General features: G+C 53.4%; 3 protein-coding genes across 3 annotated transcripts; 2 read left to right on the plus strand and 1 right to left on the minus strand.

The window, feature by feature from the left end:
• Positions 1-8,273: 8,273 nt before the first annotated feature.
• On the plus strand, positions 8,274-14,093 carry CTRU02_212316 (vacuolar membrane-associated protein iml-1; the record flags this gene model as incomplete). Its single annotated transcript, XM_036727044.2, has 1 exon — positions 8,274-14,093. The coding sequence occupies one exon, from the start codon at positions 8,274-8,276 to the stop codon at positions 14,091-14,093; it is 5,820 nt and encodes a 1,939-aa protein (XP_036581288.2).
• A 3,505-nt stretch (positions 14,094-17,598) lies between these two features.
• CTRU02_212317 (Ca2+:H+ antiporter) lies at positions 17,599-19,443 on the plus strand (the record flags this gene model as incomplete). Its single annotated transcript, XM_036727043.1, has 3 exons — positions 17,599-18,302; positions 18,353-19,359; positions 19,415-19,443. The coding sequence occupies 3 exons, from the start codon at positions 17,599-17,601 to the stop codon at positions 19,441-19,443; spliced, it is 1,740 nt and encodes a 579-aa protein (XP_036581287.1).
• A 1,388-nt stretch (positions 19,444-20,831) lies between these two features.
• Positions 20,832-23,291, minus strand: CTRU02_212318 (peptidase family M13 (endothelin-converting enzyme 1); the record flags this gene model as incomplete). Its single annotated transcript, XM_036727042.1, has 4 exons — positions 20,832-22,202; positions 22,268-22,495; positions 22,585-23,024; positions 23,147-23,291. 4 exons carry the CDS (start codon positions 23,289-23,291, stop codon positions 20,832-20,834), a joined length of 2,184 nt encoding a protein of 727 aa, XP_036581286.1.
• Between the last annotated feature and the right edge of the window lie 174 nt (positions 23,292-23,465).

Raw genomic sequence — 23,465 nt, forward strand, 5'->3', positions numbered from 1 at the left:
TTTGAATGAGCCGGCTGGGAAATTCCAAGGTACGAGAGGCTTGCAGAGACTCTAGTCGTTCAAATTCTGGGGGACACGGCCATTTTCTCAACAGGGCGCGCAGTGATGATGGCTTAATGGGGGCAGCATTGCTTCCGACAGAGATTCCATGTGATTGAGGGTAAGCGACGTGAGAAACCGTGATGGTGCAGGGTGAGGCTCATCCAGAAGGCGGTATGCGGTGGCTAGACGCGGGCTGAGACCAACAGAACAGAGTTGAGGGGTGCACGGAGTTGGGGAGAGCTAGCCGGGGCCTGAAGCTTAATCGTGGCGAGTCGTCGGAAGGTCGTCGAAGGTTGAACAAATTAGGCGTTGCTACGATATCGGAACGTAGCGACGAGATGCTTCTTTGCAAGCTTACTCGTCAGCTCCAGGTAAGGTGCAAAAAAGCACACTTCGGATGCAGTACAAGCTTTGGTACGGATTGCGGGGATCTTTGCAGTAAACGGTCTCAGAAAGACGAAAAGGCTGGGATGCGGAGCGAGGGAGTTAAACGCGTCAAACGGGCGGCGAAGGGCGTCACAAAGTGATGTGTCGCGAGGGAGTAACGGCGACGACGTAAAGTGAACTATCGAAATCGGGGGGGCGGAAGGGCTGATGGCAGTTTAGAAGGGAGGAGGGTGAGAGAGAGAGACTGGATGTGACGCAGGCGAAAAGGGAAACCAGATGCTCGGGACAAAGGCGGCGAATGGCAGCGGCGGATCAAGAAGTAGCCGGGGTGCTGGGCTGAGTGTTGCTCGGTATTTGTTCGCATTCGTGCTGGCGGCAGGTTGTCGAGCAAGGTTACGGGAGCAACAACACAGAGGCGTCAGAGAAACGCAATAGCAATCTGTTTGGCGTCGGTGCGGAGAAGAGTACTTGAGTTGCAGTAGATGTCGAAGATGGGTGGTAAGTAAGTGAGTGGTCGAGGAATGGGAAGAAGAGCGGTGATATTTCGATCGGGATGAACTCGGCGGGCCGGGGGGTCGGTATGAAGTAATGCAATGTACTACTATTTGTTTAGGAGCGTCGGGGCAGCGTTGGGCGCGGAGGGATGTGTGATGTGCGTGTGCGTATGCGTGTGGTCGAAGGGGAAGGCGAATTACTCCGTGTAACTTGGCGGGGACAATCAAGACGGGAGGACCTGGTCAACAGGCAGAAGAAACGAAGGCGACGCTGGAAGGGAGTGGTCGGGACGAGCGTCAGGGCGAGGGTGGCAGAGAGATTGACATGGACATGGCCCGGAAAGGGTGGGTGGGTGTGTGAGAAGCTATGTGGTCAGGTCAATGTTGCGTATCCGGCCATGGTGTTTTGTTTGTGAGTTTGATGTCTCGAGCGTTGTTGGAGTTTTGGGGGGGTGGGAGTGTGTGTGTGTGTGTGTGTGTGTGTTGGTGGGGGGAAGAGCGTCTGAGTGAGGAGAAAGACAGAGATGAGCAGGAGAGACAGCTCAAACCAGTGGTGCTCGACGACGATAGCGCTAAGCGGAGCCGAGAGAGAGAGAGCACAACGGAAGTGCCGCAATCGTCGGTGGCTCGCGTGGTGGCAGAAAATACGTACCGGGTGGGTGGATGAGCAGGTGGATAGGTTATGGATGTGGGTGGGCTAGGATCGTACCTTCCACTACGCACTGCCTAGGCAGGCTAGACTAGCAAGCTAGCAGGCCAGGTAGGGACTAGTACTAGGTACGATACAGAAAGACTGCCACTACGTAGCTAGCGGTGCTAGGGGTTGATGCCGTATAATGGCGGTGATAATGAGTGGTTGGCCGATTGATGGCAAGGCCCCAGAAGCCCCAGAGACACTTCCTAGTACTACCACTGAGAGGGAAAGGCCCCGCTAGCCGGTACGTACCGAACATTTCGTGGGATCCTTCCCGCTCCTCCTTCCTCCTTTCCCACCAAACGCACCCAACCGACTCCAATCAGCAGGAAGAAGCAGCGCCTTCTGTCCTGTTTCTTTCCTTCTGGTCTATTGTGTGTTTTGTGTGCTGTGGCTCTGTAAGGCTTGGTAAGCGGCACATCAATTATAACCTAACGGCAATGGCAACGGCAGCCACCACCCTCAGCTCACCACACCCATGGTATCTTCTCATTCCTACCCTGATGAGATGCAGTCACACTGCACTCAGCGCTCTTTTACCCCAAATATGACATAGGAGGGTATGAGGAGGGGGCAAAATTGCGGTGAACACGGCCGCGGTACTCCTTTCTGTCCTTGCCTCTCCCGCTACTGCATACGCACCTTAGTGCTGCGTGTGCCTGCCGTTTGCCCCTCTAAAATGGGCGACGGCTGCGGGGGTCTTTTTTTTATTATATTTATTCTTTTTTATCTTTATTTTTTCTCTAAGTCTAAAAAGGGAAAAAGGAGAAAGAAAAAAAAGAGAGAGAGAGAGAAGAGAAAGACGAGGCCCGGGACTGGGGTAAACCTAGTTTAAGACAAACCCCCTTAGGTAACATTAAACTGGACTCGTCCCGCTCAGCTCTTTTACTGGACACCAGCGCGTGAGAGCCTCCAAAGGACCCTTGCTAAATGACCTGAAGACCCTGAATTTTGAGGCGACATAGGGCGGGCTGCTGCGCAGAATAGCTTTTGCCATTATTACCCTCCAGTTTACTACCTTCCCTAGTTATGTATGGGGTACGGAGTACAACACGTTCAAACCTCCAGAGACAACAGGCGGTGGGCAATTGTTACCTGCCTTGTCCCTGACTCTTCCCCTTCCTGGACCTCGTGACCTCCCATTTTCCCATCTTTCTTTCTCCTCCGCGTCTTATGGTGAAATTGTAGCCAGCATCTCGGCGCCTCAACAAGTTCAGCTTCTGCCCACCTGAGCCCCCCGCCATCCAATCCCACGCCGACTAATTACATCTACAGGACCATACCTTGCACTTCCTCCGCCTTTACTCCGTCTTCAACTCCAAAGTGTTTCTGAGAGTTTCTTCTTTAGAGTTCCGTTCAGCTTCCTTCTCCCGAGGCAGCCCTGCCTGTCTTGCTGTTCGACGTGACCTCGACCTCCCGTCCATGGCCCGAACCATGCCTGCTTCAGGTCATAATGAGGACCCTAGTCGTTCATCCCGCCGGCGACGTCGTCATCCACCCTTCAACTTCCCGTAAATCATCCACCTCTACTCTGTACAGGGTACGACTGTCACTGATTGGGCTTCGCTGTGTCGCCTCGCCTTCTCCCACTTCTGGCCGTCATCGCCCCTGATCCTGGCCCTTGAACAGGTCGGACCCGTTTACAGTATGACAGAGCCCTTCTACTCTGTACATAGTATTCATGGTTCATTGTCAAAGTCATTGGTCATTCGGTCTCACAGCCTGTGGTGCACACAATACGTTGTCAGCGTCTCATTGTCGGAGCCGACCCGACGGAGCTGTGCCCTCTGTGCCCACACCTCCCCACGACAACACGCCAGCGTTCCGCCTCTGATGCCTCATGTCCAGCATACCCCTGCGAGGCCAACAGATGTTCGTCGCTGCCCCAACCCGCAGACCCCCAAATATTACATCAGTCGCTGACAAAGGCTGTTGTCGCCGACTAATAATCATTCGCCGACCCTCATTCCCGGCGCTTGCTCCTGCTCGCAACAGCGCCAATCTACTGGGCAAAAGCCAGTCTCTTGCAATATGCCGCGTATCCCGACGAGCGGAGACCATGGTCCAGCACGCTGACAGGTCAACCATGATGAGGGGCAGCAGTGCAAGTCCATGTTGAGCGCCCACACAATGCTGCGAGTGACCTACTGCTAGTCATCGACAAGGTTGCAGCAGCAAATGGACCAGATGTCTGGATGTGGATTTCTATCCCAATCGCCGTGGCTGGATTCGGGGCGGTGGAGCGACGCGAATCACTTTCGGACAGGATACTTTGACACTGCACACAGTATCTCGTACAACCCGATAAAACATCCCAGGGTGAAAGCCTATCCTCCCAGATCAGCTCACCTTATCCAATAGGCATGATCTACAGGAACATCACCACGACAGATGTAAATCTGCCTTTCGTCGCTCCATCCGCCAGTCAATCACCCCGCCCTTTGCGTCTATGATGTTCTAGTAAACCCCCTGGGCAATCCTCCCCATCAGTCATTCTCACCGCCGCTCGAATTCCAATCGATCTACGGTTTCCCATGCTGCCATCTTATCCAGTTGCTATTTTGCCTGCCAAGCTACTCGGTACTCTCGGCGTAGTGCCACAATCCCTTGACCGACGACGAGACAAACAAGTGCCCGTCCGACCAGCCTTGACCCTGTCCTTTCACCCAGTTGCTGCCCAGAGGTCAGATGCCTGTCACTGTCTAGGCAGGCATAGCAGGGTAATACTACACCGGGCTTCCGGAACCGGAACCCAAAATGGCCTTCGCCCATGGGATCAATCTTAATTCAGTTCACATATTCAATTCCTGTCATATCAACAGAAGTTCTTCGTGTGCACCACACATTGACTCACACACCGGATGACGTTAAAGCTGCTGTGCACACACTGCTGTTGCGTTGCACCGCCACGTCTGCGGTCTTCAGAGCCTACGAAAGGGTGGATAAGGCCTTCTTGGCCCTGTCCACGCGCCATACTCGAGCCAAGGTGCAGTGCGAGCTGCAGATAAGACACCCATTCACGTAAGGCAGCTGCAAACTTCTTGCTGCGTCTCTGCTGTGGTTGAGGGGGCAGCCCTGTTGCCATGTGCCTTTTTGTGCTCCAACCAGCTGCGCTCGCTCTGCCCTGTAATCAAGAATGCAATGTGCAGACAGGCAGAGTACAGGGTATCGCACAAGTTAACCGACATGCTCATGCAGACTTACCTGTGGCGCGACACACATCACTCACTACCTTTCAAGACTTACACCCTACATCTGAACACGCGAGGCGCACATCGCATGGACCATCTGCCAGCGATGTACTAGGTAGATTAGATTTGCGCCGCCGGCCATCAGAAGCCTTGCCACGGTACTCTCCCTCAGGTTTTTGATACCCGGCGGTCCTTACAAACAACTGGCACTTAGAGCCAAGACGAAACACAACCCATGTCCAGCATGGGCCCGCCGATCAGGTTGTGGGACGGGATACACCTTCCGTGATGGGCACCTGACCAAGGCCCCCTGCGCAATCTCTTGCAATCCTCTGCTGCCAAAAGAGGATGGGCATCGTTTTGCAAATCGCGATGTACAACTGTATGATCTTAACAAGAGATTATGGTCATGGGATTTCAACTCGGAACATGCAGAGCCCAACGTCCAGGTTCCTGGCGCAGACGCCATCCAGCCATGACGCCATGACAGAAGCTACCCAACGCACGGTTCCCCGGGGATACAATGTAGTCTTCCGTGACTGACTGGTTCGTCCTTGCAATTGCTCACTAGCGAGCAAGCCTTACCTTGGCTTTCGCATGGCTTGTGCTATGCGTTTGGTCTCTAGTTTGCTTTCTCTGAATGTCTAAAGGTATCAACGGAAGTCGGAAGCATTCACGCGAGAGCGAGCTATCTGCGCACGCCCTTCGCAAACTACCTCACAATTATTGAACTTTCCGGCCAAACGAGCTGCGAACCTCTCCGGCCGACATTGCGTTATGATCTCATTTCACATCATCCTGGGGGATAATGACTAGCTATTGGCTGTCCTAGCTCAGCAAAGGTAGCCGTGCGTCTTATCGGTACCTGGGCTCCTCTCATTTTCAGACATGACCTTGCAAAAGGGCATGCCCAACGGAACGTTTCCCTATCGTAATATCCCGGTGACATTGGTCACCGACTATTTCCCCTGGCCCAGCGCCTCCGTGTAGTTGGCTGTCATCCACCGCCGGTTTCTTTCGTTTCATTACAGCCTCACTATTCATTTATATGGCAACATTGAAAAAAGGCTTGTTCCTCGGCAACTGCTCTTGCCACTCCGCCGGCGGACGCCGCCTCATGATGACCCATCTGGTGGCTAAAGGCCTCCTGATTCCTTACGGTTGTCTTAGCCTTTCATACTCTGAGGCCGCCGTTGATATTCCATGTCAATGTAACCTGGTTCTTACATAGTACAACGAGCCCTTTCTTCCGCCCGTCCAGCCCGCGGGCCGGCCCTGACCGGCTTATGCCAGCAAATGTGATTTCTTTCTGACATTGGCATACTGGCAGCGCAAGTTTAGATAAGACAACGAGCAAACCCCATGGATGGGCTTGCGTAACATAAAATGTGACGAAACTTTCCATTCTGGGAGCCGTAACACCTATAAGTCACCAAGAAACTGCGACTGTTACAATGCTGCTGATCACGGCATTTACAGTCTTATTGAGTCACAACGGATAAGACGTGTCTTGATGTCACTTGCCGGACCTATAGCGAAACATATGCGCCTGCCAATTGCCAACAGTGAGGCTGAGAGGTCATCGCATCAATCCCACGAAAAGGAATGTGAACGAGGTCTCGCTTGCGCGCAAGCGAGTCTGCCGCTCGAAAAAATCGGCTCACCTTTCGGGTCGTCGATGCCGAATCGCTTGTGTTTTTGCACTGCCAAGGGGATCTCTGTCAGCCACTCGGATATGCAGCCTCCACCACGCCTCTTGATGCAGACTCTACAGGCACGTTCACCCCCATGCATTTTGGAAGCGCCCGCGCACCCCGAATAGAGGGGCTTACCGTAGCCTCGGGTTCTTTAGAGATGCTGTATTATGAGGCGATTATTTAGAGAAATGGCGATGACCAATAGTTCAAGTCACCGCAACTCCATCCGCCATTCTGCGCATCTTGTTGTTGCACATACTACTATTCTGCTCATATAATAGACAAGAGGGAATAATGCGCCACCGATTGCGTTGCATTTCGGTAGTTCGTCGGCATATTCCAACCAGGCAGCCTTAGGGCAGCAATCAAGATGATGTCTGATGTCTTATCGGTGGCGCTCAGCCGTAAAGTCATGATTCTTCCTATCGTCTTATCCTCGGCTAGTTCAATCGTTATCTAAAGGGTGGGATGAAGAGTCCTCTTCCGCACCATCAATCAACTTGATCACTAGCTTCACCGTAAAGACTGGCCACACTTACCTCCGTTTTGGGTTAAAGACAGGACGAATTATGGTAGCTTGCAAGACGGTTGTCCTGTACCTGGTATATCTAAATTTTGCTTTTTGATAGATGTCGGGTCTTCGGCCAGAATTTCAAGATCTTACCTGCTATTTAACTTTGCGCAGTAATCTCAAGAAGCCATGGTTTTCCCACTGGTCATCAACGGTCGAGCTCGGTAGAAGCTGTTAGCGTTTTATTATGCTCAGTCACGCTTGATACAAGAAGCTACCAATCACATACATTCTCACACTGCCAACTTTGGTATTTTCAATACTTGAATTCTCACGCTGTTAACCAGTTTCTTGCAAAGTGTAAGCTGACAGAACGATGACTGGAGCACGAAGATATTGCTTCGAGGAAAGAGTGGATTCAATAAATCAACATGCGTAATTTCTCATCAACTTGATGACGGGGAGCATATCGCTTTGACGGGCGGAGAACGAGTATGATCTCGTGTTGGTATTATGGCGTGCTCTTGAATCTTGGAGCAAGATACTTACACATGGATGTGAAGACTTACATGCGAAGCTTAATTAACATTGAGTATTTTCTTCTCCGTTGCGACCTCCTCACGGAAAAGACTGCTGGTGAATAGCATCGCGAATGGAACTTGACATTGCGTTTTGTGACAGTCCGAAGTATTGGTAATAAGATTTAATGATAATGTGTCTATATGTCTTATTGATTGGTGCGAACTTCATCACTTACACTAAGATACTAGAATTTAATATATATATATGTATATATATATACATAATAACCACACCCTGAACGCCAAAGAAAGCCTCTGAAAAGCTGGAACTATCTTAACAACCCGTTAATCCGTCAGAACGAGCACGGTCTGCAGTCCCACCGAAGTCGGCAAGGTAAGACAGGACAAGACAGTGGGGGCAACAGATGTCAAAATCCTGGGGAACCCCCAAAGAAGAAGGCGGTGTAGCTTAGCGGAAGCTCGATGCCACAATTCTGCCGTCGCGATGGAGCTGCATCTGCCATGATGCACCACACTCCACGATAGAGTCGAGTGGTGCGACTAATAGACTCCCATTGACGACGACCACTGCTTCTCCGCGCGCAAAATATACTACAAAAGAAATATACATTACTCGAAGGAACGAAATGCCACTGCGAAACCACGTCACAGGCCCCCCGTGACCGAAGACGTCCTCCCCTCCCCCGCCGAGATTAGCGACATGCCTCCACCAACGATGCGCAATGGCTCCGGCCCGCCGCCCTCCATGCGCAAGAGCACCAACTGGCCCTCGCACCTACGTCAGTTTAGTAGAAGCAGCCTTGAGCCGCCATCCGCCACTTCGTCGGTAGACTCTCCACGATCCCCAGATACCGTCTCCAGCGCTTCTACGGTTCGCGGCGATAATTCGTCGACGTCAGTGAAGCAGCGCCGATTAGAGAAACGGTGTGTTGTCGGCGTAAATGAGGGGTACTCGCGTGATGAGGTGCTTCTCAGCCCTGACCTCGTGAAAGGCGAAGTGAGGCCGGGAAGCCTGGTTGCCATCACGGTGTTGAAGACGGAGGGCGATAAGACGGCGACCAAGGACCATGTGCGCACCGCCGGCGGAGGAAACACCGCGGGTGCTGGAGCGAACTCAAGCCAGAACGATGCCACAACTGCGAATGCGGAGGGTCCAGTGTTGGGGAAGAAGTACTTCTTCATCGCCAAGGAAATGTCCAAGGAGCTCAAGTGCAGGCTGCCGAACGTCGACATCTACGTCGTCAAGCACATTGCCGACGCCTTCGGCATGAAGAAGGGCACGCAGGTGCTTTTGACTCCTGTGGATGCGGATAACCCCGCCACGGCCGCCTCGCACGTCGAGCTCTCCTTCAAAGACCAGTATCTATCGAGGTCAGATATGTGGCGCCTGGCTATCGGGGAGTTGACGGAGCGGACCGTGTACAAGGGCCAGTCGATACTGTTCATGGGCACGATAAAGGCGCAGGTGACGGCCGTGTACGTTGACGGGCGCAAAACGCATTCAGCTTTCTTTACCAAAGACACCCGGCCTATTTTTAGGAGCGAATCGGCGCGGTATGTGCTCTTTATTCAGATGGCGCGCGAGATGTGGGACTTTGACTCGGAGGGCAGTGGAGAGATCCTGTTCAACAAGGTCGTCAACGGCTTCCTGCCTGCGCTGTTCAAAAAGTGGGCGAAGCTCAAGGCGAAGCACCTCGTCTCCATTGTCTTGTTTGCGAGGGTGGAATACGACACCGGCCTGACGACGGAACTCGCGGGTAATACTCTGCATGGGGATTACTACACCGGCACGCAGATCTCGGGCGAGAAGAGACCGTACAAGGACTTTTACCGGGTCGTGGTCAGCGAGATGGCGAGCGGAGAGTGGACCAAGATTCTCTACCAGTTGAAGCGCGAGTTCAACTTCTTCCGCCGTGACATCAGTCTGCACCACCAACAGGCAGGGAGCGCATTTGTGCCGCTGGCGGAGGAGGGTTCAAAGGGGGTTACGTCGAACAGAGTGAAAGCCGAGTCTTCGTTGGCAATGCACGGCAACTTTCTGGAGGCGATTAACCTTGCATCCTCGCAGTTTGCGCACGACTACATCGATCGCGATCTCATGCGGACGGGCATCTCGATTGCCGTCATCAGCCCGGGCCCGGGAGTGTTCGAGGTTGAGTATGAGAGCCTGCGCAGGACGACAGAGGCGCTAGTGGGGAACGGCATCGGCATCGACTTGATTTGCGTGCCCAAGATGCCCCTCCACTCGGTGCCGCTGTTTCGCTACCGAAACCCGCAGACATCTGGGGATTCCCACGGACTGTCGAGAAAAAGGTCTGCCAGGAGCCGCGAGGGCACGCCGAAGCAGCAAGCCACACCCATTATCGGGAGTTACCAGTCTCTGGCGGAGTCGCTTTCTCCAACCAAGGGGCTGGAACTCGTCCACCGCATCGACAGGCTCGCGAACCCGCAGGATGAGTGGTCGTACGCGCTGCCGCAGTGGCTTCATGTCTCGTACTGGACAGGCACCTCAGAAGAGGCGCTTTCCTACCAGGGCATTGCGATATCTGTGGCTGATCCGAAGGAAGACGAGGACCGGGCTGCGAGCGAGGACTTTGCTATCCGTGCAAGGATGTACGATTTGCAGATGCGGAGCGTGCTCGAGACGAACGAGATTGAGACCACGCCACTGCAGGCTGACCCGCTGTTCCCGGTTACAATCGCAGAGACGAAGACCTCGTTGAAGTCGAGACTAGCCGGGGCGGATGAGATTGCAATGATACCTTTGAAGCGCCATCCCGATGGCCTTGTGGATCATGTTTACGGGTTTCAAAAGTTCATTCTGGATAGGCTTGTCCGACCTGGGGAGAAGAGTCTGTGGAAGCAGTTACAGGAGTATGACGAATCGAGGGCGCGGCTACCGACGTCGAGGCGCCCGGCGCTGCCCAAGGTGTCGAGGGACTTGGATGAGACTACGAGAAGGCAGCTGATGGAGGACACCGGGTTATTCGGCACCTCTCTGCCGGAAAAGAAGATTGTGCCGAACCAGAGTCTCGCTGCTGTTGCTGCTGGTCGGAAACTGTCTGTCAACATTGGCGACAGCGAAAAGGCCGAGATTATAGCTGCTACGAGGAAGGCTGGGAACCCGGTCCCGGCAACGGCGTCTACAGCCGCGTCTTCAACAGCCGCTTCTTCAACAGCCGATTCTAACAACCACACGTCCAAGGCGTCGTCCATGAGCTCACCCTCAAAACCACCAAAGTTCATGCGTCACATCAGTCTCGGCATACGAGGTTTCGGTATTGCCGCGCCCAAAGTCGTGGCTGCTGAAGCTAGCTTCGAAACGGTGCGCGCTTCGACGGAGCAGAACATTACCAGCCCCACGACGCCGCTGGTCATGTCGACCCTTCCGCGCCCTTCGTCGCCACAGGTTATCAAGCCGGCTATTTCGTCGCTGTCGCCGGGGCTGTTCCGTTCGGACTCTAGGGACACGCTGAAGGACTTACCCTCGACGCCAAGTATACCTATCAATATGAGGGCGTCACGGAGAGGAGAATCTGCAACCGCACAGCAGCATCGCCACGGCTCAGTCCTGCCGTCTTCGCTGGCGAGAAAGGATCATTTCCATGAAGATCGCGATCAGAGACACTCTAATGTCTTTAGGGCGGAGGACGATAACCAGAAGATGTTTAATAGCAAGTTGAGGGCCGGGGTCATGCCGGAATTGCCGTCTACATTATCGCCTACCACGGCTATTTCGCCTTGGCTGACGGTGTTGAACCCGTCAAACCCGGATAGACACAAGGTGGACGACACGGTGCTGTACAGCCGGTGGCAGCATGTCTTCCCGCGTACTTCGGAGATGAAGGTCATGAAGTGGAAGGCGTTGTGTTGCCCCGCCGCCGTGCCGCTAACCACCGAGTACTTCCCCAGCAAAACACAGTTCGACACGGAGTACCAGAGGCAGCCGTATGTCATTGCGCAGAACGCGGATGACGAACTTTCTGAAGAACCGAAATCGAGAGAGGAGTTCCTACGGGAGCTGATCAGTCTCCGTTTCTCGCAGGGCTTCCAGGTCGTTATCGGACCGTCAGTCGCCAAGGCATTTGGGCAGAGATTGCTGCGTATTGCGGAGATTTTCTCGCGCGACCATGTGATGGAGGACGGCACAAGCATCTTCTTGTCTGTGGGCAACACGATCCATCAGCTCTCCTGCGTCAACGGAACCGAAATCGAGGTGAATATCTACATTCGCAAGCCGGCCGAGTCGACGGTGGGCAGTTCGAACTCGGGGCCGCTGTATAGGCCTGCCATCCGAACTCTGATGGACGTCGGGTACCAGACCCAGGAGGTGGACATCTCTGCGCCACGGCCAGAGAGAAACTGGAATTATATCGACTCGTACCTTGCCGGTCACCACGATGAGATGACGGAAAACCTGAGGTTTTGGCGGGCGAGGTTTGTGCTTATCCCGATAATATCACGGTCGTCTGCCGTTCCGAGAAACCAGGCCGGCGACAACGCGGAAGAGGTCCGGCTGGAGGGTATCAGGCGGCTGTCATTATCGTGGCAGAAGCACCGCTACATCCCGCCTTCTGAGCGGAGATACCAGACCGTTAATGACCGCCGCGATCCCAACCCGCTGGATATTGTCTACAAGACTGAGGATCCTTCAGTCGTCATCGCTGCGGAGCTGGACAACCTCCCGCTCGTGGAGGGCATGGAGGGAAACCGCCGGGGGCAGCTGATTTCCTCCCGGGAACGCTTCCGCAAGTCCAACTTGAATCTCGGCGCGCTGGCGGAGGCAATACAGCAACCCGTCGAAAACGGTGGCGTAAAACTTCAAAATCGGAGGTGGCATCTACGGCTGCATTACAACTGCTTTATCGGCTCGGACATGACAACGTGGCTCATGGACAATTTCGATGACCTCAATAGTCGTGAGGAAGCGGAGCAGTTGGGCAACATGCTCATGGTGGAGACGTATGAACGGTCCGAGGACAAAAAGGACCGCGGGGGCCTGTTTGAGCACGTTGAGAAGCGGCATCCGTTCAGGGACGGCCAGTATTTCTACTCCATCGCAGGCGAGTACGCGAAGCCGCAGCCCGGCTGGTTCAACTCGCGCAGAAAAGACTTCTCGGTGCCCTCAACGCCCATGACGGAGACAATGCCGAGGGACTCGCCCCGTGGCGGCATGATCTCACGGCCTACCTCCATCAACGAGGGCAGCTCGCCAACGTCCGGGTCCACGACGCCGACCGCCTCGGTCATGTTTAACAAGAAGATGCCAAAGGTCGTGCTGAGCAAAGTCATCAAGTACGACGTGGATCACAGGAAACGCTCCTACCGGCCCGAGAGGGTTGATTTGCACTACGACAGGCTGCATAACCCTGATAACTGCTACCATATCCGTATCGACTGGATGAACGTCACTGCCAAGTTGATCGAGGATGTCGTGGAAGGCTGGGCGAGAGAGGCGGCTACCTACGGACTCAGGCTCGTCGAGGTTCCCATCAAGGAAGCGTGCTCCATCACGGAGGTGAACCCGTTCAGACGGCCGTACCTCATCAAACTGGCCGTACTGCCGCCCAGCCAGCAGCCCGTGACGTACTACGAACCCAACTCGTTCGCCCCGCAGACAGCCCCCGGCAAGCATTTCTACCAAAAGGTCATTATGCGCAAGTTCGACTTCGTACTCGACATGGAGGCCGCCTCCAACTACCCCAAAGACGTGGACGTCAGCTTTTCGTGGGGCAAGCCGGACTTCAAATACAGCCAGTACATACATCGCTCCGGCGTACTACTCGCGGAGATCACGGACGACGGGCACTTCCTGGTCCTGGCAAACAGGCTGTTTAGCAACCGCGCCTCGGCGGCCAGGGACAAGGAGCTGAAGGATATAAGAGAGTCGGCGAGCGGCACGGGGGGGAATAACAACAATAACACCACCAACAACAACAACAACGTCGTCGAGAGGGGAGGCAGGATCATTCCCGTGGGAAGCTACACGCCCTTTGGCATCCCGGAGCCTACGCCCATCAGCTCGCCGATGGTCAAGCCGGCTCACTTCGGCATCGGCTCGCCCGCGATACGGTCCGTTGAAGGGAAGGCGACGGGGAAGGAGACGGGGCTGGTGGGCGACCCGATACCCATCATGGACGACCTGGAAAGGTTCTGCAGCGACGTCGCGGGGCTGGAGGCCTTCTACAAGGAGACGCTGGAGAGGGGACCGCCGCAGGCCATGACCACGCCGGGGGCCATGAGGCCTACTACGCTGGAGGTGGTCCCGGAGGCTAGCATCCCCAGTCTGAACATGCCGGCGGGCGTGCTCGGGGATTTGCAGCAGCAGCAGCACGGACCTGGCGGTGTGAGCGGGGGGCCGGCGTTCGAGAGGAGCGGCATCGGAGGGAGCCCGAGTCCGGGGCCGAGACTGATGAGTAGTCCGGCGGATGGCATGAGGTTCTTGAGGAGGGCTAGTGTGCAGGATGGGCTTGGGCTGGGAGGCGGGCCGAGGGGTCGCGAGAGGGAGAGGGGGGAGAGGGGGGAGAGGGAGTAAGAGGGTTGACGTGGGTGGACGTCAGAGGGTTAGAAGGGGGAAACAAAAAGTCTCGATGCGGAGTTTGGGATTGTGTGAATAGTGTAATTCTCTACGCTTTACGATGAATATCATGAAAATAATGGCATATTAGGTTGTGTGTGTGTGTGTGTGCGTGCGTCTGTGTTCACGGAGTGATGTATTGGATGGATGTGGTTTGGTCTCCTGCAACATGTAATGTTTACATGCTACATTCCCTATCTGGCCACTTGTTACCTAGGTAGATTGAAACTCTCGAGATGAAGGTGTCGAGAGCGATGATTCTTATCTAGTTGTGTCACTACGAAAAGGGAAAAGAGCTAGAAGCTGCTCTGTTTGTCTGGGCAACGTCGTAGCTCTAGATTCCGTAGCAGTACAACTGCGTATCGGGAGTCAGGACATGCCGGTACCTATGGAGCAGGTTTTTGACGATTGGTTCTGACACGAATAAAGCCACCAGAGACAGCCTTCAGCGCGTCATTGTAACAACGGCGTCGGAGACTTGCCCGTTGGGGACGACGCTGAAGAGGTGTGGCGGTGCATTGAGTTTGTTGGGCGAGGACCCCCCCCCCCCCCCCCCCCCCCCCAGTTACTGGTGTAGGTATACTGGTGCTTGTCATGTCAAATGTCGTACCTCGGTGTGGCTTGGTCCGTGCGGGTCTGGAATCATGTGCTGCGCCACGACGGAGGGTTTTGGCTCGTTCACTCCGGGAGCCGGTAGCGTCACATGATGCATGCGCGTGTTGTGAATGGAAGGCGGGGAGGATTCAAGGCTAGAAGTCATTTCGAACAATGCATTCAAACAAGGTGGCGGGATTGTTGACATAGTATTCTTGATATCCGGGGGTGGCTGTTGAGGCATGTCAGCCACACAGCCTCCCAACGCCCGTGAAAGGCCTCTGCCGGGTTTGTCGCCGTGAGGCTTGTTGAAATCTTATTCGCCGAGATATACTCAAATTCTTTTAGCAGATGAAGCTATTGGGTGAGTCTTGCCTCGTTCGGGAAGGATGGTTCATGGCTTTAGGAGTCTACGATTTGAGTTGGCTTTTGGGGGCTAGTTGCTAATTGTTTGCCAACGTTAACTCAGCATATCCCCTGTTCAGGTATGGAAGCAAGCCTTGTTGCGGGTAAGGATCAGGTCCGCCTGAAAATCAGGTCTGATGTTGGGCGAAACTCTGTTGTGAGCCTTAATGCGCGGGCAACAGGTGTGACGGTCTGGCGCGGAGAGATGATGATTTGTTCGTCAAGGTTGATGTGGCTGGCAAACGGAGTGTGAGGGATGGTGTGTGTGGCTGATGTCATCGCGCATCTCATATTGCTCAAGATGGGGATAGCGATGTCAAGACACAAATGTGTACAGGTAGGTAAGCTACAGGGCGGCAATTCATTGCATCTGCTTTTCTTCAACGGTAAATAGCAGTGGTTCCTGTCAGTAAAGAATTGAGTTGAGAGAAAGATGGGAGAAGCAAAAAGCCAAGGCGACGAGATCGACTGGTACCGCCTTGGCAGAATATCTTGGCTGAGGGTTGTGCCTTGGCAGAAGCTTGTTTTGGATGGATTTTGGTGTGCTGCGTCGAACATAGTAGTATTAAAGTAGGTGGCGCGGCTTGGCACGTCACCAGGGCTTGCTGACGACATGTTTTCAAGTGCGTCGGGACTCGCTTGACACCGACTACCTCGAAGATGATGGGACAGAAATTCCATTGCCAATCCAGTCCAATAAGATGAGAAAATAATGCATAGACTATTCTTGCAGTGTAATAACAGCCAATGAATAATACAAAAAAATAAAAAAAATAAACATTAAAACGAAAAAAAGGGGCGTTAAATGGGTGGCCCCACTTTCTGGATATGGTTGAGTGATGACATTGGCTGGTTTGGAGAAATCGGAATTGGAAAAGTCACTGACGGAGGTGAGCAACAGCAGAATGGACAAAATTGGATAGGCGGAAGTGAAGGTATCGATTCAGGGAAATTAGCGCTGCACCCAACGTAGTAGCGATGGATGGCAGAGGGGGGGAAAATACTGACGTAGGCGGGTTCGTTTGAAACGGTATGAGCGCTTGTGTCTACTTTCTTTGTGCTGAAGATCCTTCATCAGAGCTCTCTCCCCTATTCCCTGAGCTACATTCATAGTACAGTAGGTACATCTACCCTCATTTCCCTTTCCTCACTCCCACCCTCATCTGTCATTCATTCCATCTTAACATCCTTCTCGCCTTTCCCCCCATTTCCTCACTTCACCTCGAGAGCTTTTTTTCGGCGCCCTGCTAAGCTCAGCTAGGTCTACCAACGTTCAAGTTAATGTTAGTCAGTCTCTAGTAATAAGAGCTGTGGAAAACCGTAGCAACCGCCCGACACGACTCGCACTCGTTCCAGAGCTCCCACTTTTCCGGAGCACAGCCTCATCGAGAGTGCATACTGCATACGCTACTACACCCGCCGTCGCGGACCAGAAGCACCAGCGGCCAACCCGCCTTTGCCCTCGATACTTCTTTTTCTCCATCGAACCTGCACGCACACACACACACACAGCCCAGCCAAGCCCATTTTGCAGACGACGCCCGACTTGTTGGCTCGTAGTCATCAACTACACTACTACTGCAGCGGCAACCGGCCTTGGCTTGCGCGTCTTCCCGCCCTGGCTTTGTCGACCTCACCACCAACCGATCTCGGCCCCATCTCATCTCCGGTCAGCAGCGGTTGCTACCATCCCCCAACAAGCGGAAACGTAAGGAGGCCTCTCTGGCTACCGCGCCACAACACATACTCCTCAAGCTGTATACAAAGCGACGATACACGAAGACAGTTTGGCCACAAGGTTACAAACTTTTCGGAAAGAAGGCAACCTACAATACCCCGAGTACAGCTCGGTTCGCGTTTCGTCTCATCATTCAGGCGCTGATCCGAAGCGATCTGATCTTTGCCACAACCAACACCCGACAAGCATAGCAGTAGGTACTCGGCAGGCAAACAAAACACACCACCTGTCGTCAGCATGAGCACCTGTAAGTGAAGAAATCCAATCTGCATCAGCTTATTACCTGCCCATCCCCCTCTACCCCCGTCACTGTTGCATTTAGCCGCGGGAGAAGAGAACAAGAGTCTCAAAACATTCTTACCACGAACCCATTGCCCAATAACACGATACAATTTGTTGTTTTCCACTCTTGGCATTTTCATTCCCACTCCTTTTTTGTATGGTGGGAAGCTATCTCGTTAGACTACCGCTCTAGAGCTTTTAGCCTACCCACCTGCCCCCAATCATTTACCGATTTTCAAGGGCGGATTCGAGCAATCTTCGTCCACCCCCCCCGTTGCCTCCATCCTCTCCATATTTGTCCACCCTGCACTCCACACCACCAGTTTCACGTCATCACCCTGTCTTACTTAACGAACTACTTTACTTTACTCTCTTCACTCTCACTCATCCTCGTCTTCTCCCGCCTTCGTCGTTCAGCCTGCGTTTCGTTCGCCCTCACTAACCATGCCCAACCTTATTGGTTCAGTTAACCATTTCGATATCAAACGCAAAGCTCACGGCCTAAGCCGCCGGAGTCAGGAGCAGACATGGAATCCTTTTCGCCATGTTTCTTGGGATACCCGCCCCCGCAAGCGCTCCACCTGGGATGGCGCCAACCTTGAAGCCCAGCGAGTGGTACCCGGCACCACGCCAGAGGAGGAGGAGACCGAAGAGCCCATTCACCATGTACAGAGCGAGCCTGCGCCCAGGGATTCGGATACAGTACGCAGCATGAGCAAGGAGACGAGGTCAGGGACAGGCAGCGGTAGCGGTGAGACCATGTTCGAAAACAAGGAGCAGGAGGGCGGCGCAGCCCTGAGGAATCGCAAGACCGACAACTCGACGGAAGACAGGACGCCACCCGAGGAGGAAAGGGAAAAGCCCAAAAAGCAAAAGTCGGGTTTGATCAAGCATGTGCAGCCCAAGGCGCCCTTTACCGTTGCCAACCAACTGCAACGAACGCTTCTCAACTCGTGGATCAACATTTTGATATTGGCCGCCCCAGCCGGTATCGCCATCTCATACGTCGGCTCGGTCAACAAGATTGCCGTCTTCGTTGTCAACTTTATCGCCATTATCCCGTTAGCAGCAATGCTAGGTTTCGCAACAGAGGAAATTGCACTGAGGACCGGTGAATCATTGGGAGGTCTTCTCAATGCGACTTTCGGGTAAGTCAGTTTGTTTTTGCACCTCCGTACATCCCAACTAACACGTACAGAAACGCTGTCGAACTCATTGTCGCCATTATCGCTCTCGCTGAAGGCAAGGTACTCATTGTCCAAACCTCTCTCATTGGCTCTATCCTTTCCAACCTGCTCCTCGTCATGGGCTTCTGCTTTTTCTTCGGCGGCCTTCGTCGGCCTGAACAGTACTTCAACACCACCGTCGCCCAGACTGCTGCCTCTCTCCTCGCCCTGGCCGTTGCTTCCGTCATTGTCCCGACCGTCTTCGACAAGAACGATGGCACGGACAACAACGTTCACGTCGCTGCCCTCTCCCGCGGAACCGCCGTCATTCTCCTCATCATTTATGCTTCCTACCTCTTCTTCCAGCTCAAGACTCACCAGGCTGTCTTTAACGAGGAGTCGCAAAAGGTCGCCGCCAAACCGTGGAGCCGTGGTGGGCTGAAGGAGGGCGCGCTTGCTCGTGGCCTCGCCGGCACTGGTGCGCGCATGGCACAAACGGGCGTCAGAGGCGAGAACGAGCGGGAGGAGCTGAGCAGGATTATGATGCAGCGTCCTGCTGAAGATGACGATGAAGAGGAGGATCCCCAGCTACATTTCTTCGTTGCCGTCGGCACTCTCACCATCTCCACTGTTTTAATCGCTTTCTGCGCCGAAGCCATGGTTAGCTCCATCGATTATGTCACCAAGACTTCCGGCATCAGCGAGGAGTTCGTCGGTCTTATCCTGCTACCCATTGTTGGAAACGCCGCCGAGCACGCGACGGCCGTTACTGTCGCTATCAAGGATAAGATGGACCTTGCCATCGGCGTCGCTGTCGGCTCTAGTATGCAGGTCGCTCTCTTCCTCATCCCGTTGTTGGTTATCATCGGCTGGGGCATGGGCAACGACGCCATGACCCTCAGTTTCGACTTGTTCCAGGTTGCCGTGTTGTTTGTTGCAGTCCTGCTGGTGAATTATTTGATTGGCGACGGGAAGAGCCATTGGCTCGAGGGGCTGCAGCTCATCTGCTTGTATGCCATTATCGCTGTGTGCTCGTGGTGTAAGTACCATTTTCTCGCACCCATCCATGAAATATCACTAACATGTTTCGATAGGGTACCCCGCCTCGGGCGTCGCCGGCTAAAGAGCCAACTCTCGTTACGACTTGATTCCCCTTGCTTTCTTTTTGCAACAACAAAACATTTGTTCTGAGCGTGTATATTTTTCTTATTGATCGTAATGTCTTGTCTTCTCTCAAAGGAAACATGAATTTCCTTTTGTATATACAGGCCTTGAGCGGGTTATTTGGAGGAACTGTACATTTGAATCCGCCTTTTGGGTATATTGGTTGTACTGTGCGAGATGGGCGACTAGTGAAGAGCAGACATGGCGATGAAGGCATCCGCCATGTATACGTGGTTCAGAAGTGACTGTGGCGTATTCGCCCGCCTGAAAAGAAAGTCAATTCCTATCAGGCAATGAAGAAGAGATCAAATGACATTTATGGCTATCTGACACCGGTTATGTGTGTGCCGGCTGCATGGTCTGCCGCCGCCCACGAGTTTGGATTAGAGGTGAGTTTGGTTGGAACACCTAGTACAGCAAGGCAGTCTGCATGGCCATACGAATTTTCCGCGTTCGTCTGAGTTTGGTGATGACTACAACGTCGCATCTCCCCAGTCTTTCCGAAATGGATAGTAGAACAATATGGCCCCTGAATATGCGTGATTTGCAGATAGTCTCGCGCTAGTTCGAATTCACAAGGCATCTCTACACTTTATTAGATCTTTGTCTCCCAGAGTTGAGAAAATGCCAAGGTACAATCTGAGCAAGATACCTGCTAGATAGAACCGGGGGTCGCCGGCGGGCACGTCGCGGTGACGGGCGATCTGCCCGTTGTCCCAGATGCTCGTCGACGCCGGGGAGTGAGTTACAGGTCCTTGACAAGGAAGTCAAGCCTCATACTTTCAAGAGTCTGTACAGCGGCTTGAGTCCCCTTCCAGAGTTTTCGGCGTCTTTATACGACACTTTCACTGCGGGGGTAGTTTTCCAACTGTTCTAGATTTGTGTTTATTGAGCAAAAAAACTGATGAGACGAAGCCATGTCAGACGTATACGCTTTTGCCATCTAGTATTCTCGCGTCCGTGGTCCCTTTGTCCCACCGCGTTCCCACATCCGTTGTCGCCGTGGCGGTGAGTTTGTGTTTGAGGACGAGGAGAAGAAGGGCGTGATGTGGTGTCATCGGATGAAGAGTTGTCGCGATCATACCGGGATTGAGGAGCTTGCTAGGGTTCTGGGTGTGGAAGGTCATCATTTCTCACGAGTAGAGTAAACCAGTGTAACCACAACCGCTTTCATTAAGAAACAAACGCGTAGTCATAGGATCTAATGCCATACAGATGGAGATGAGTTCATGTCGTCTTCAATCCCAGAAGACTATTAATCCGCTTGTAATCAACAATATGTGAAGCAACGCTGGGCTACCGTTTTCCAGAGGAAAAATACCTCCGTGGGCTTGCTTTCACGTTTTTCTACCAAAGCTCACACCTGGGTTCTTTGACGGGGCAGTTGAAAGCGGTTTTGAACTCCTTCGAATTATCCAAGGGGCCCTTGATGCGCGCGAAGCCGGGCGAGTGCGGATCGTTCTTGATGAGCCAAACGTCGAATCCCCTGGCGCTGGAGACGTCGCACCAAGACTGGGCATACTTGATGAAGAAGAGCTGGTCGTGGGTAAAGTTACCGAGGCCCGGGAGGTTGTAGTCCTGGGTTGTGCCACTTGCCTGCTGGCGCTTCCAAGCCGCGTACGAGGTGGTGAGGCCGCCCGAGTCAGCAATGTTTTCACCGAGTGTGAAGTTGCCTTCGACGTGCACGAGAGTGCCGTTGGGGGCCGTGACGGCAAACTCGTCGTACTGCTTGGCGAAGCACTGGGCGCGCTCCTGGAAGGCCTTCTCACTGCTCTCGTCGAACCAGTTGGTAAAGGAGCCGTCGGGCCCGTAGTTGTGACCCTGGTCGTCGAACCCATGGGTCAGCTCATGGCCGAGAACGGCGCCCATGCCGCCGTAGTTGATGTACGAGGGGTAGTCGACGTCGTACAGGGGCTGCTGTTGGATTCCCGCTTGGATGAAGATGTCGTTGAATTCTGGAAAGTAGAAGGCGTTGACCACCGACGGGCTGAACAGCCAAATGCCCTTATCTGTAGGCGTCCCCAGCTGAGACCACAGCTTGCCGGTGAACCAAAGAGCAGCGCTGACCGTGTTGTTGAAGTAGGAGTCGCTGACCTTGAAATCACTATAGTGCTTCGCGATGTCTTTCGGGTCTACCGTGTTGGGCCCGACGTCGGGGTAGCCAATCTTCTTCGTGATGGCGCGGACTTTCTCCTCGGCAATCTTTTTAACCCCGGCGGATAACCATTCTCTATCGGCAAGGCGTGTTATGAACTCCGTCTGGATATTGCTCATGAGGTTCGTGGTAAGCTCTCGGGCCGCCTTTGAGTAGGCTTTGTCGACGAAGAAGCGGCCGAGAATCCAGCCGAGCCCGTTGGATAGTTCAATCCATGAGGCTCCTTCCTCGACGTGGGAGACACATCGTTTCCAACGAGGGGCACGGCCAACTAAATTGGGGTCCAAACCTAGTAGTGTACCCCTTATGTCAACCAGCGGCTCCATGACCTCGGCCTCGACGTACCCGGCTAACGTGCGAACCGCCTTCCAGATGAAAAACCCCTTTAGTGTGTCTGCTGTAGTGTTGGACAGCAGTACAGACAGATTGCCGAAATAGCCAGGCGAGAAGACGAGGTCGGTGGGAGTGTAGCCAGGCGGTGCCATGCTCTTGATGACGAAATCATGTCCGAGTTCCGGAGCGACGCTTGTCACTTGCTCCAACGTGAACGTTTTGTATGGTTGCTAGGAGCCGTTAGTATGAGGATTTCATCATGATGATGACGGAGGAATCGGCTTCTGCCACACACATATTTGCCATCCTTGCTGTCGTCAAATTCTCCCAAGTTAGCAGCATCTATTTCAAACTTGGTGACACCCGATGCAAGCTTCGCCGCTGCTTCCTCGGTGAGGTTTGCTGGGTGAACCGCTCGAAGCACTGATGCCTGGATAGCTAGATACTTGTCGACTGTCTCATCAGGAGTATCGGGAGTGAGTGGCGATCCGCCGGCGGGCAAGACTCTAATGATTGTCCTGTTCTATAAGTTATGAGCTTCTTCTTTTTTTTTCTTTTGGCACAATGCAAGCTGATAAACTTGGGCTAGAAAGTATCGATCGTTATGAGTAGAACCGGGAAAATACTAACAGAGTTGGCTTCATCCCAGGAAGGTTGAATTAGTTCGAATGTGGGGATAGAGTGCTGGGTAAAAAGAAGGAGCACTTTGCCCAAGTTATCGTCCTTGGTGATCAGGTCCTCAGGCTTCTTTTTCGGAAAAGCCTCCTCGATGAGGTCAAGAACAGCGATGAGAGGAGCCAGCCCTGCGGCCTCGACGGCGGTGTAGTTCAAGCATGCATTGTATGCATCGGTTGTGAGCTTGAAGTTATCTCGGTCGACAGCAACCTGATCTGCAGACAAAGATTCAGAGATGAACCCGGTTGCCGGTCCCGAGGGGTAAGGGTTCTCAAGGATATTCTTTAACAAGGCTTGAACCGAATCAGAGTTGAACGTGGATGCTTGGCCCGAGCCGGCGGATGGCACACTTTTCCTTCTAAAGCCATCACATGCGACTTTATGAAGCAACGTTAGTCTGCGAAGAAATAAACCATTCTTCTGGAAGTGGAGGACAACATGAACATGGAGACGCAACTCCAGGGACGGTGATAGAGGGGCAAGCAGTCAGCAGTCTTACGCTTGTCAAAGTCTGTACAGGGATCGATTTCTGTATAGTTGGCAGCAAGATTGAAGAAAATGTCTGCGGCGAGTCCGAGGCATGCTGGGGTTGTGCAGGCAAGACCGCCTGTGTCGAGTCCCGTAGAATTGGTAACGGGAGCCATCTTGTTGTTAACGAGGCTTGATTATATCAAAACGTTGTGCTGTTTATGATCATTAGGCAACTTAGAACGAAGCTCAGAATACCTAATTAACGAGCGTGTCTTGGGCTAGGTCATAAACGATTGTATTCTCTGTTGTCCCCGTTGAAGACCATCGAAAAAGATTTCTCCCTGTTT

This window comes from Colletotrichum truncatum, assembly GCF_014235925.2.
Source record: "Colletotrichum truncatum strain CMES1059 chromosome Unknown Contig_0008, whole genome shotgun sequence".
NCBI lineage: Eukaryota > Fungi > Ascomycota > Sordariomycetes > Glomerellales > Glomerellaceae > Colletotrichum > Colletotrichum truncatum.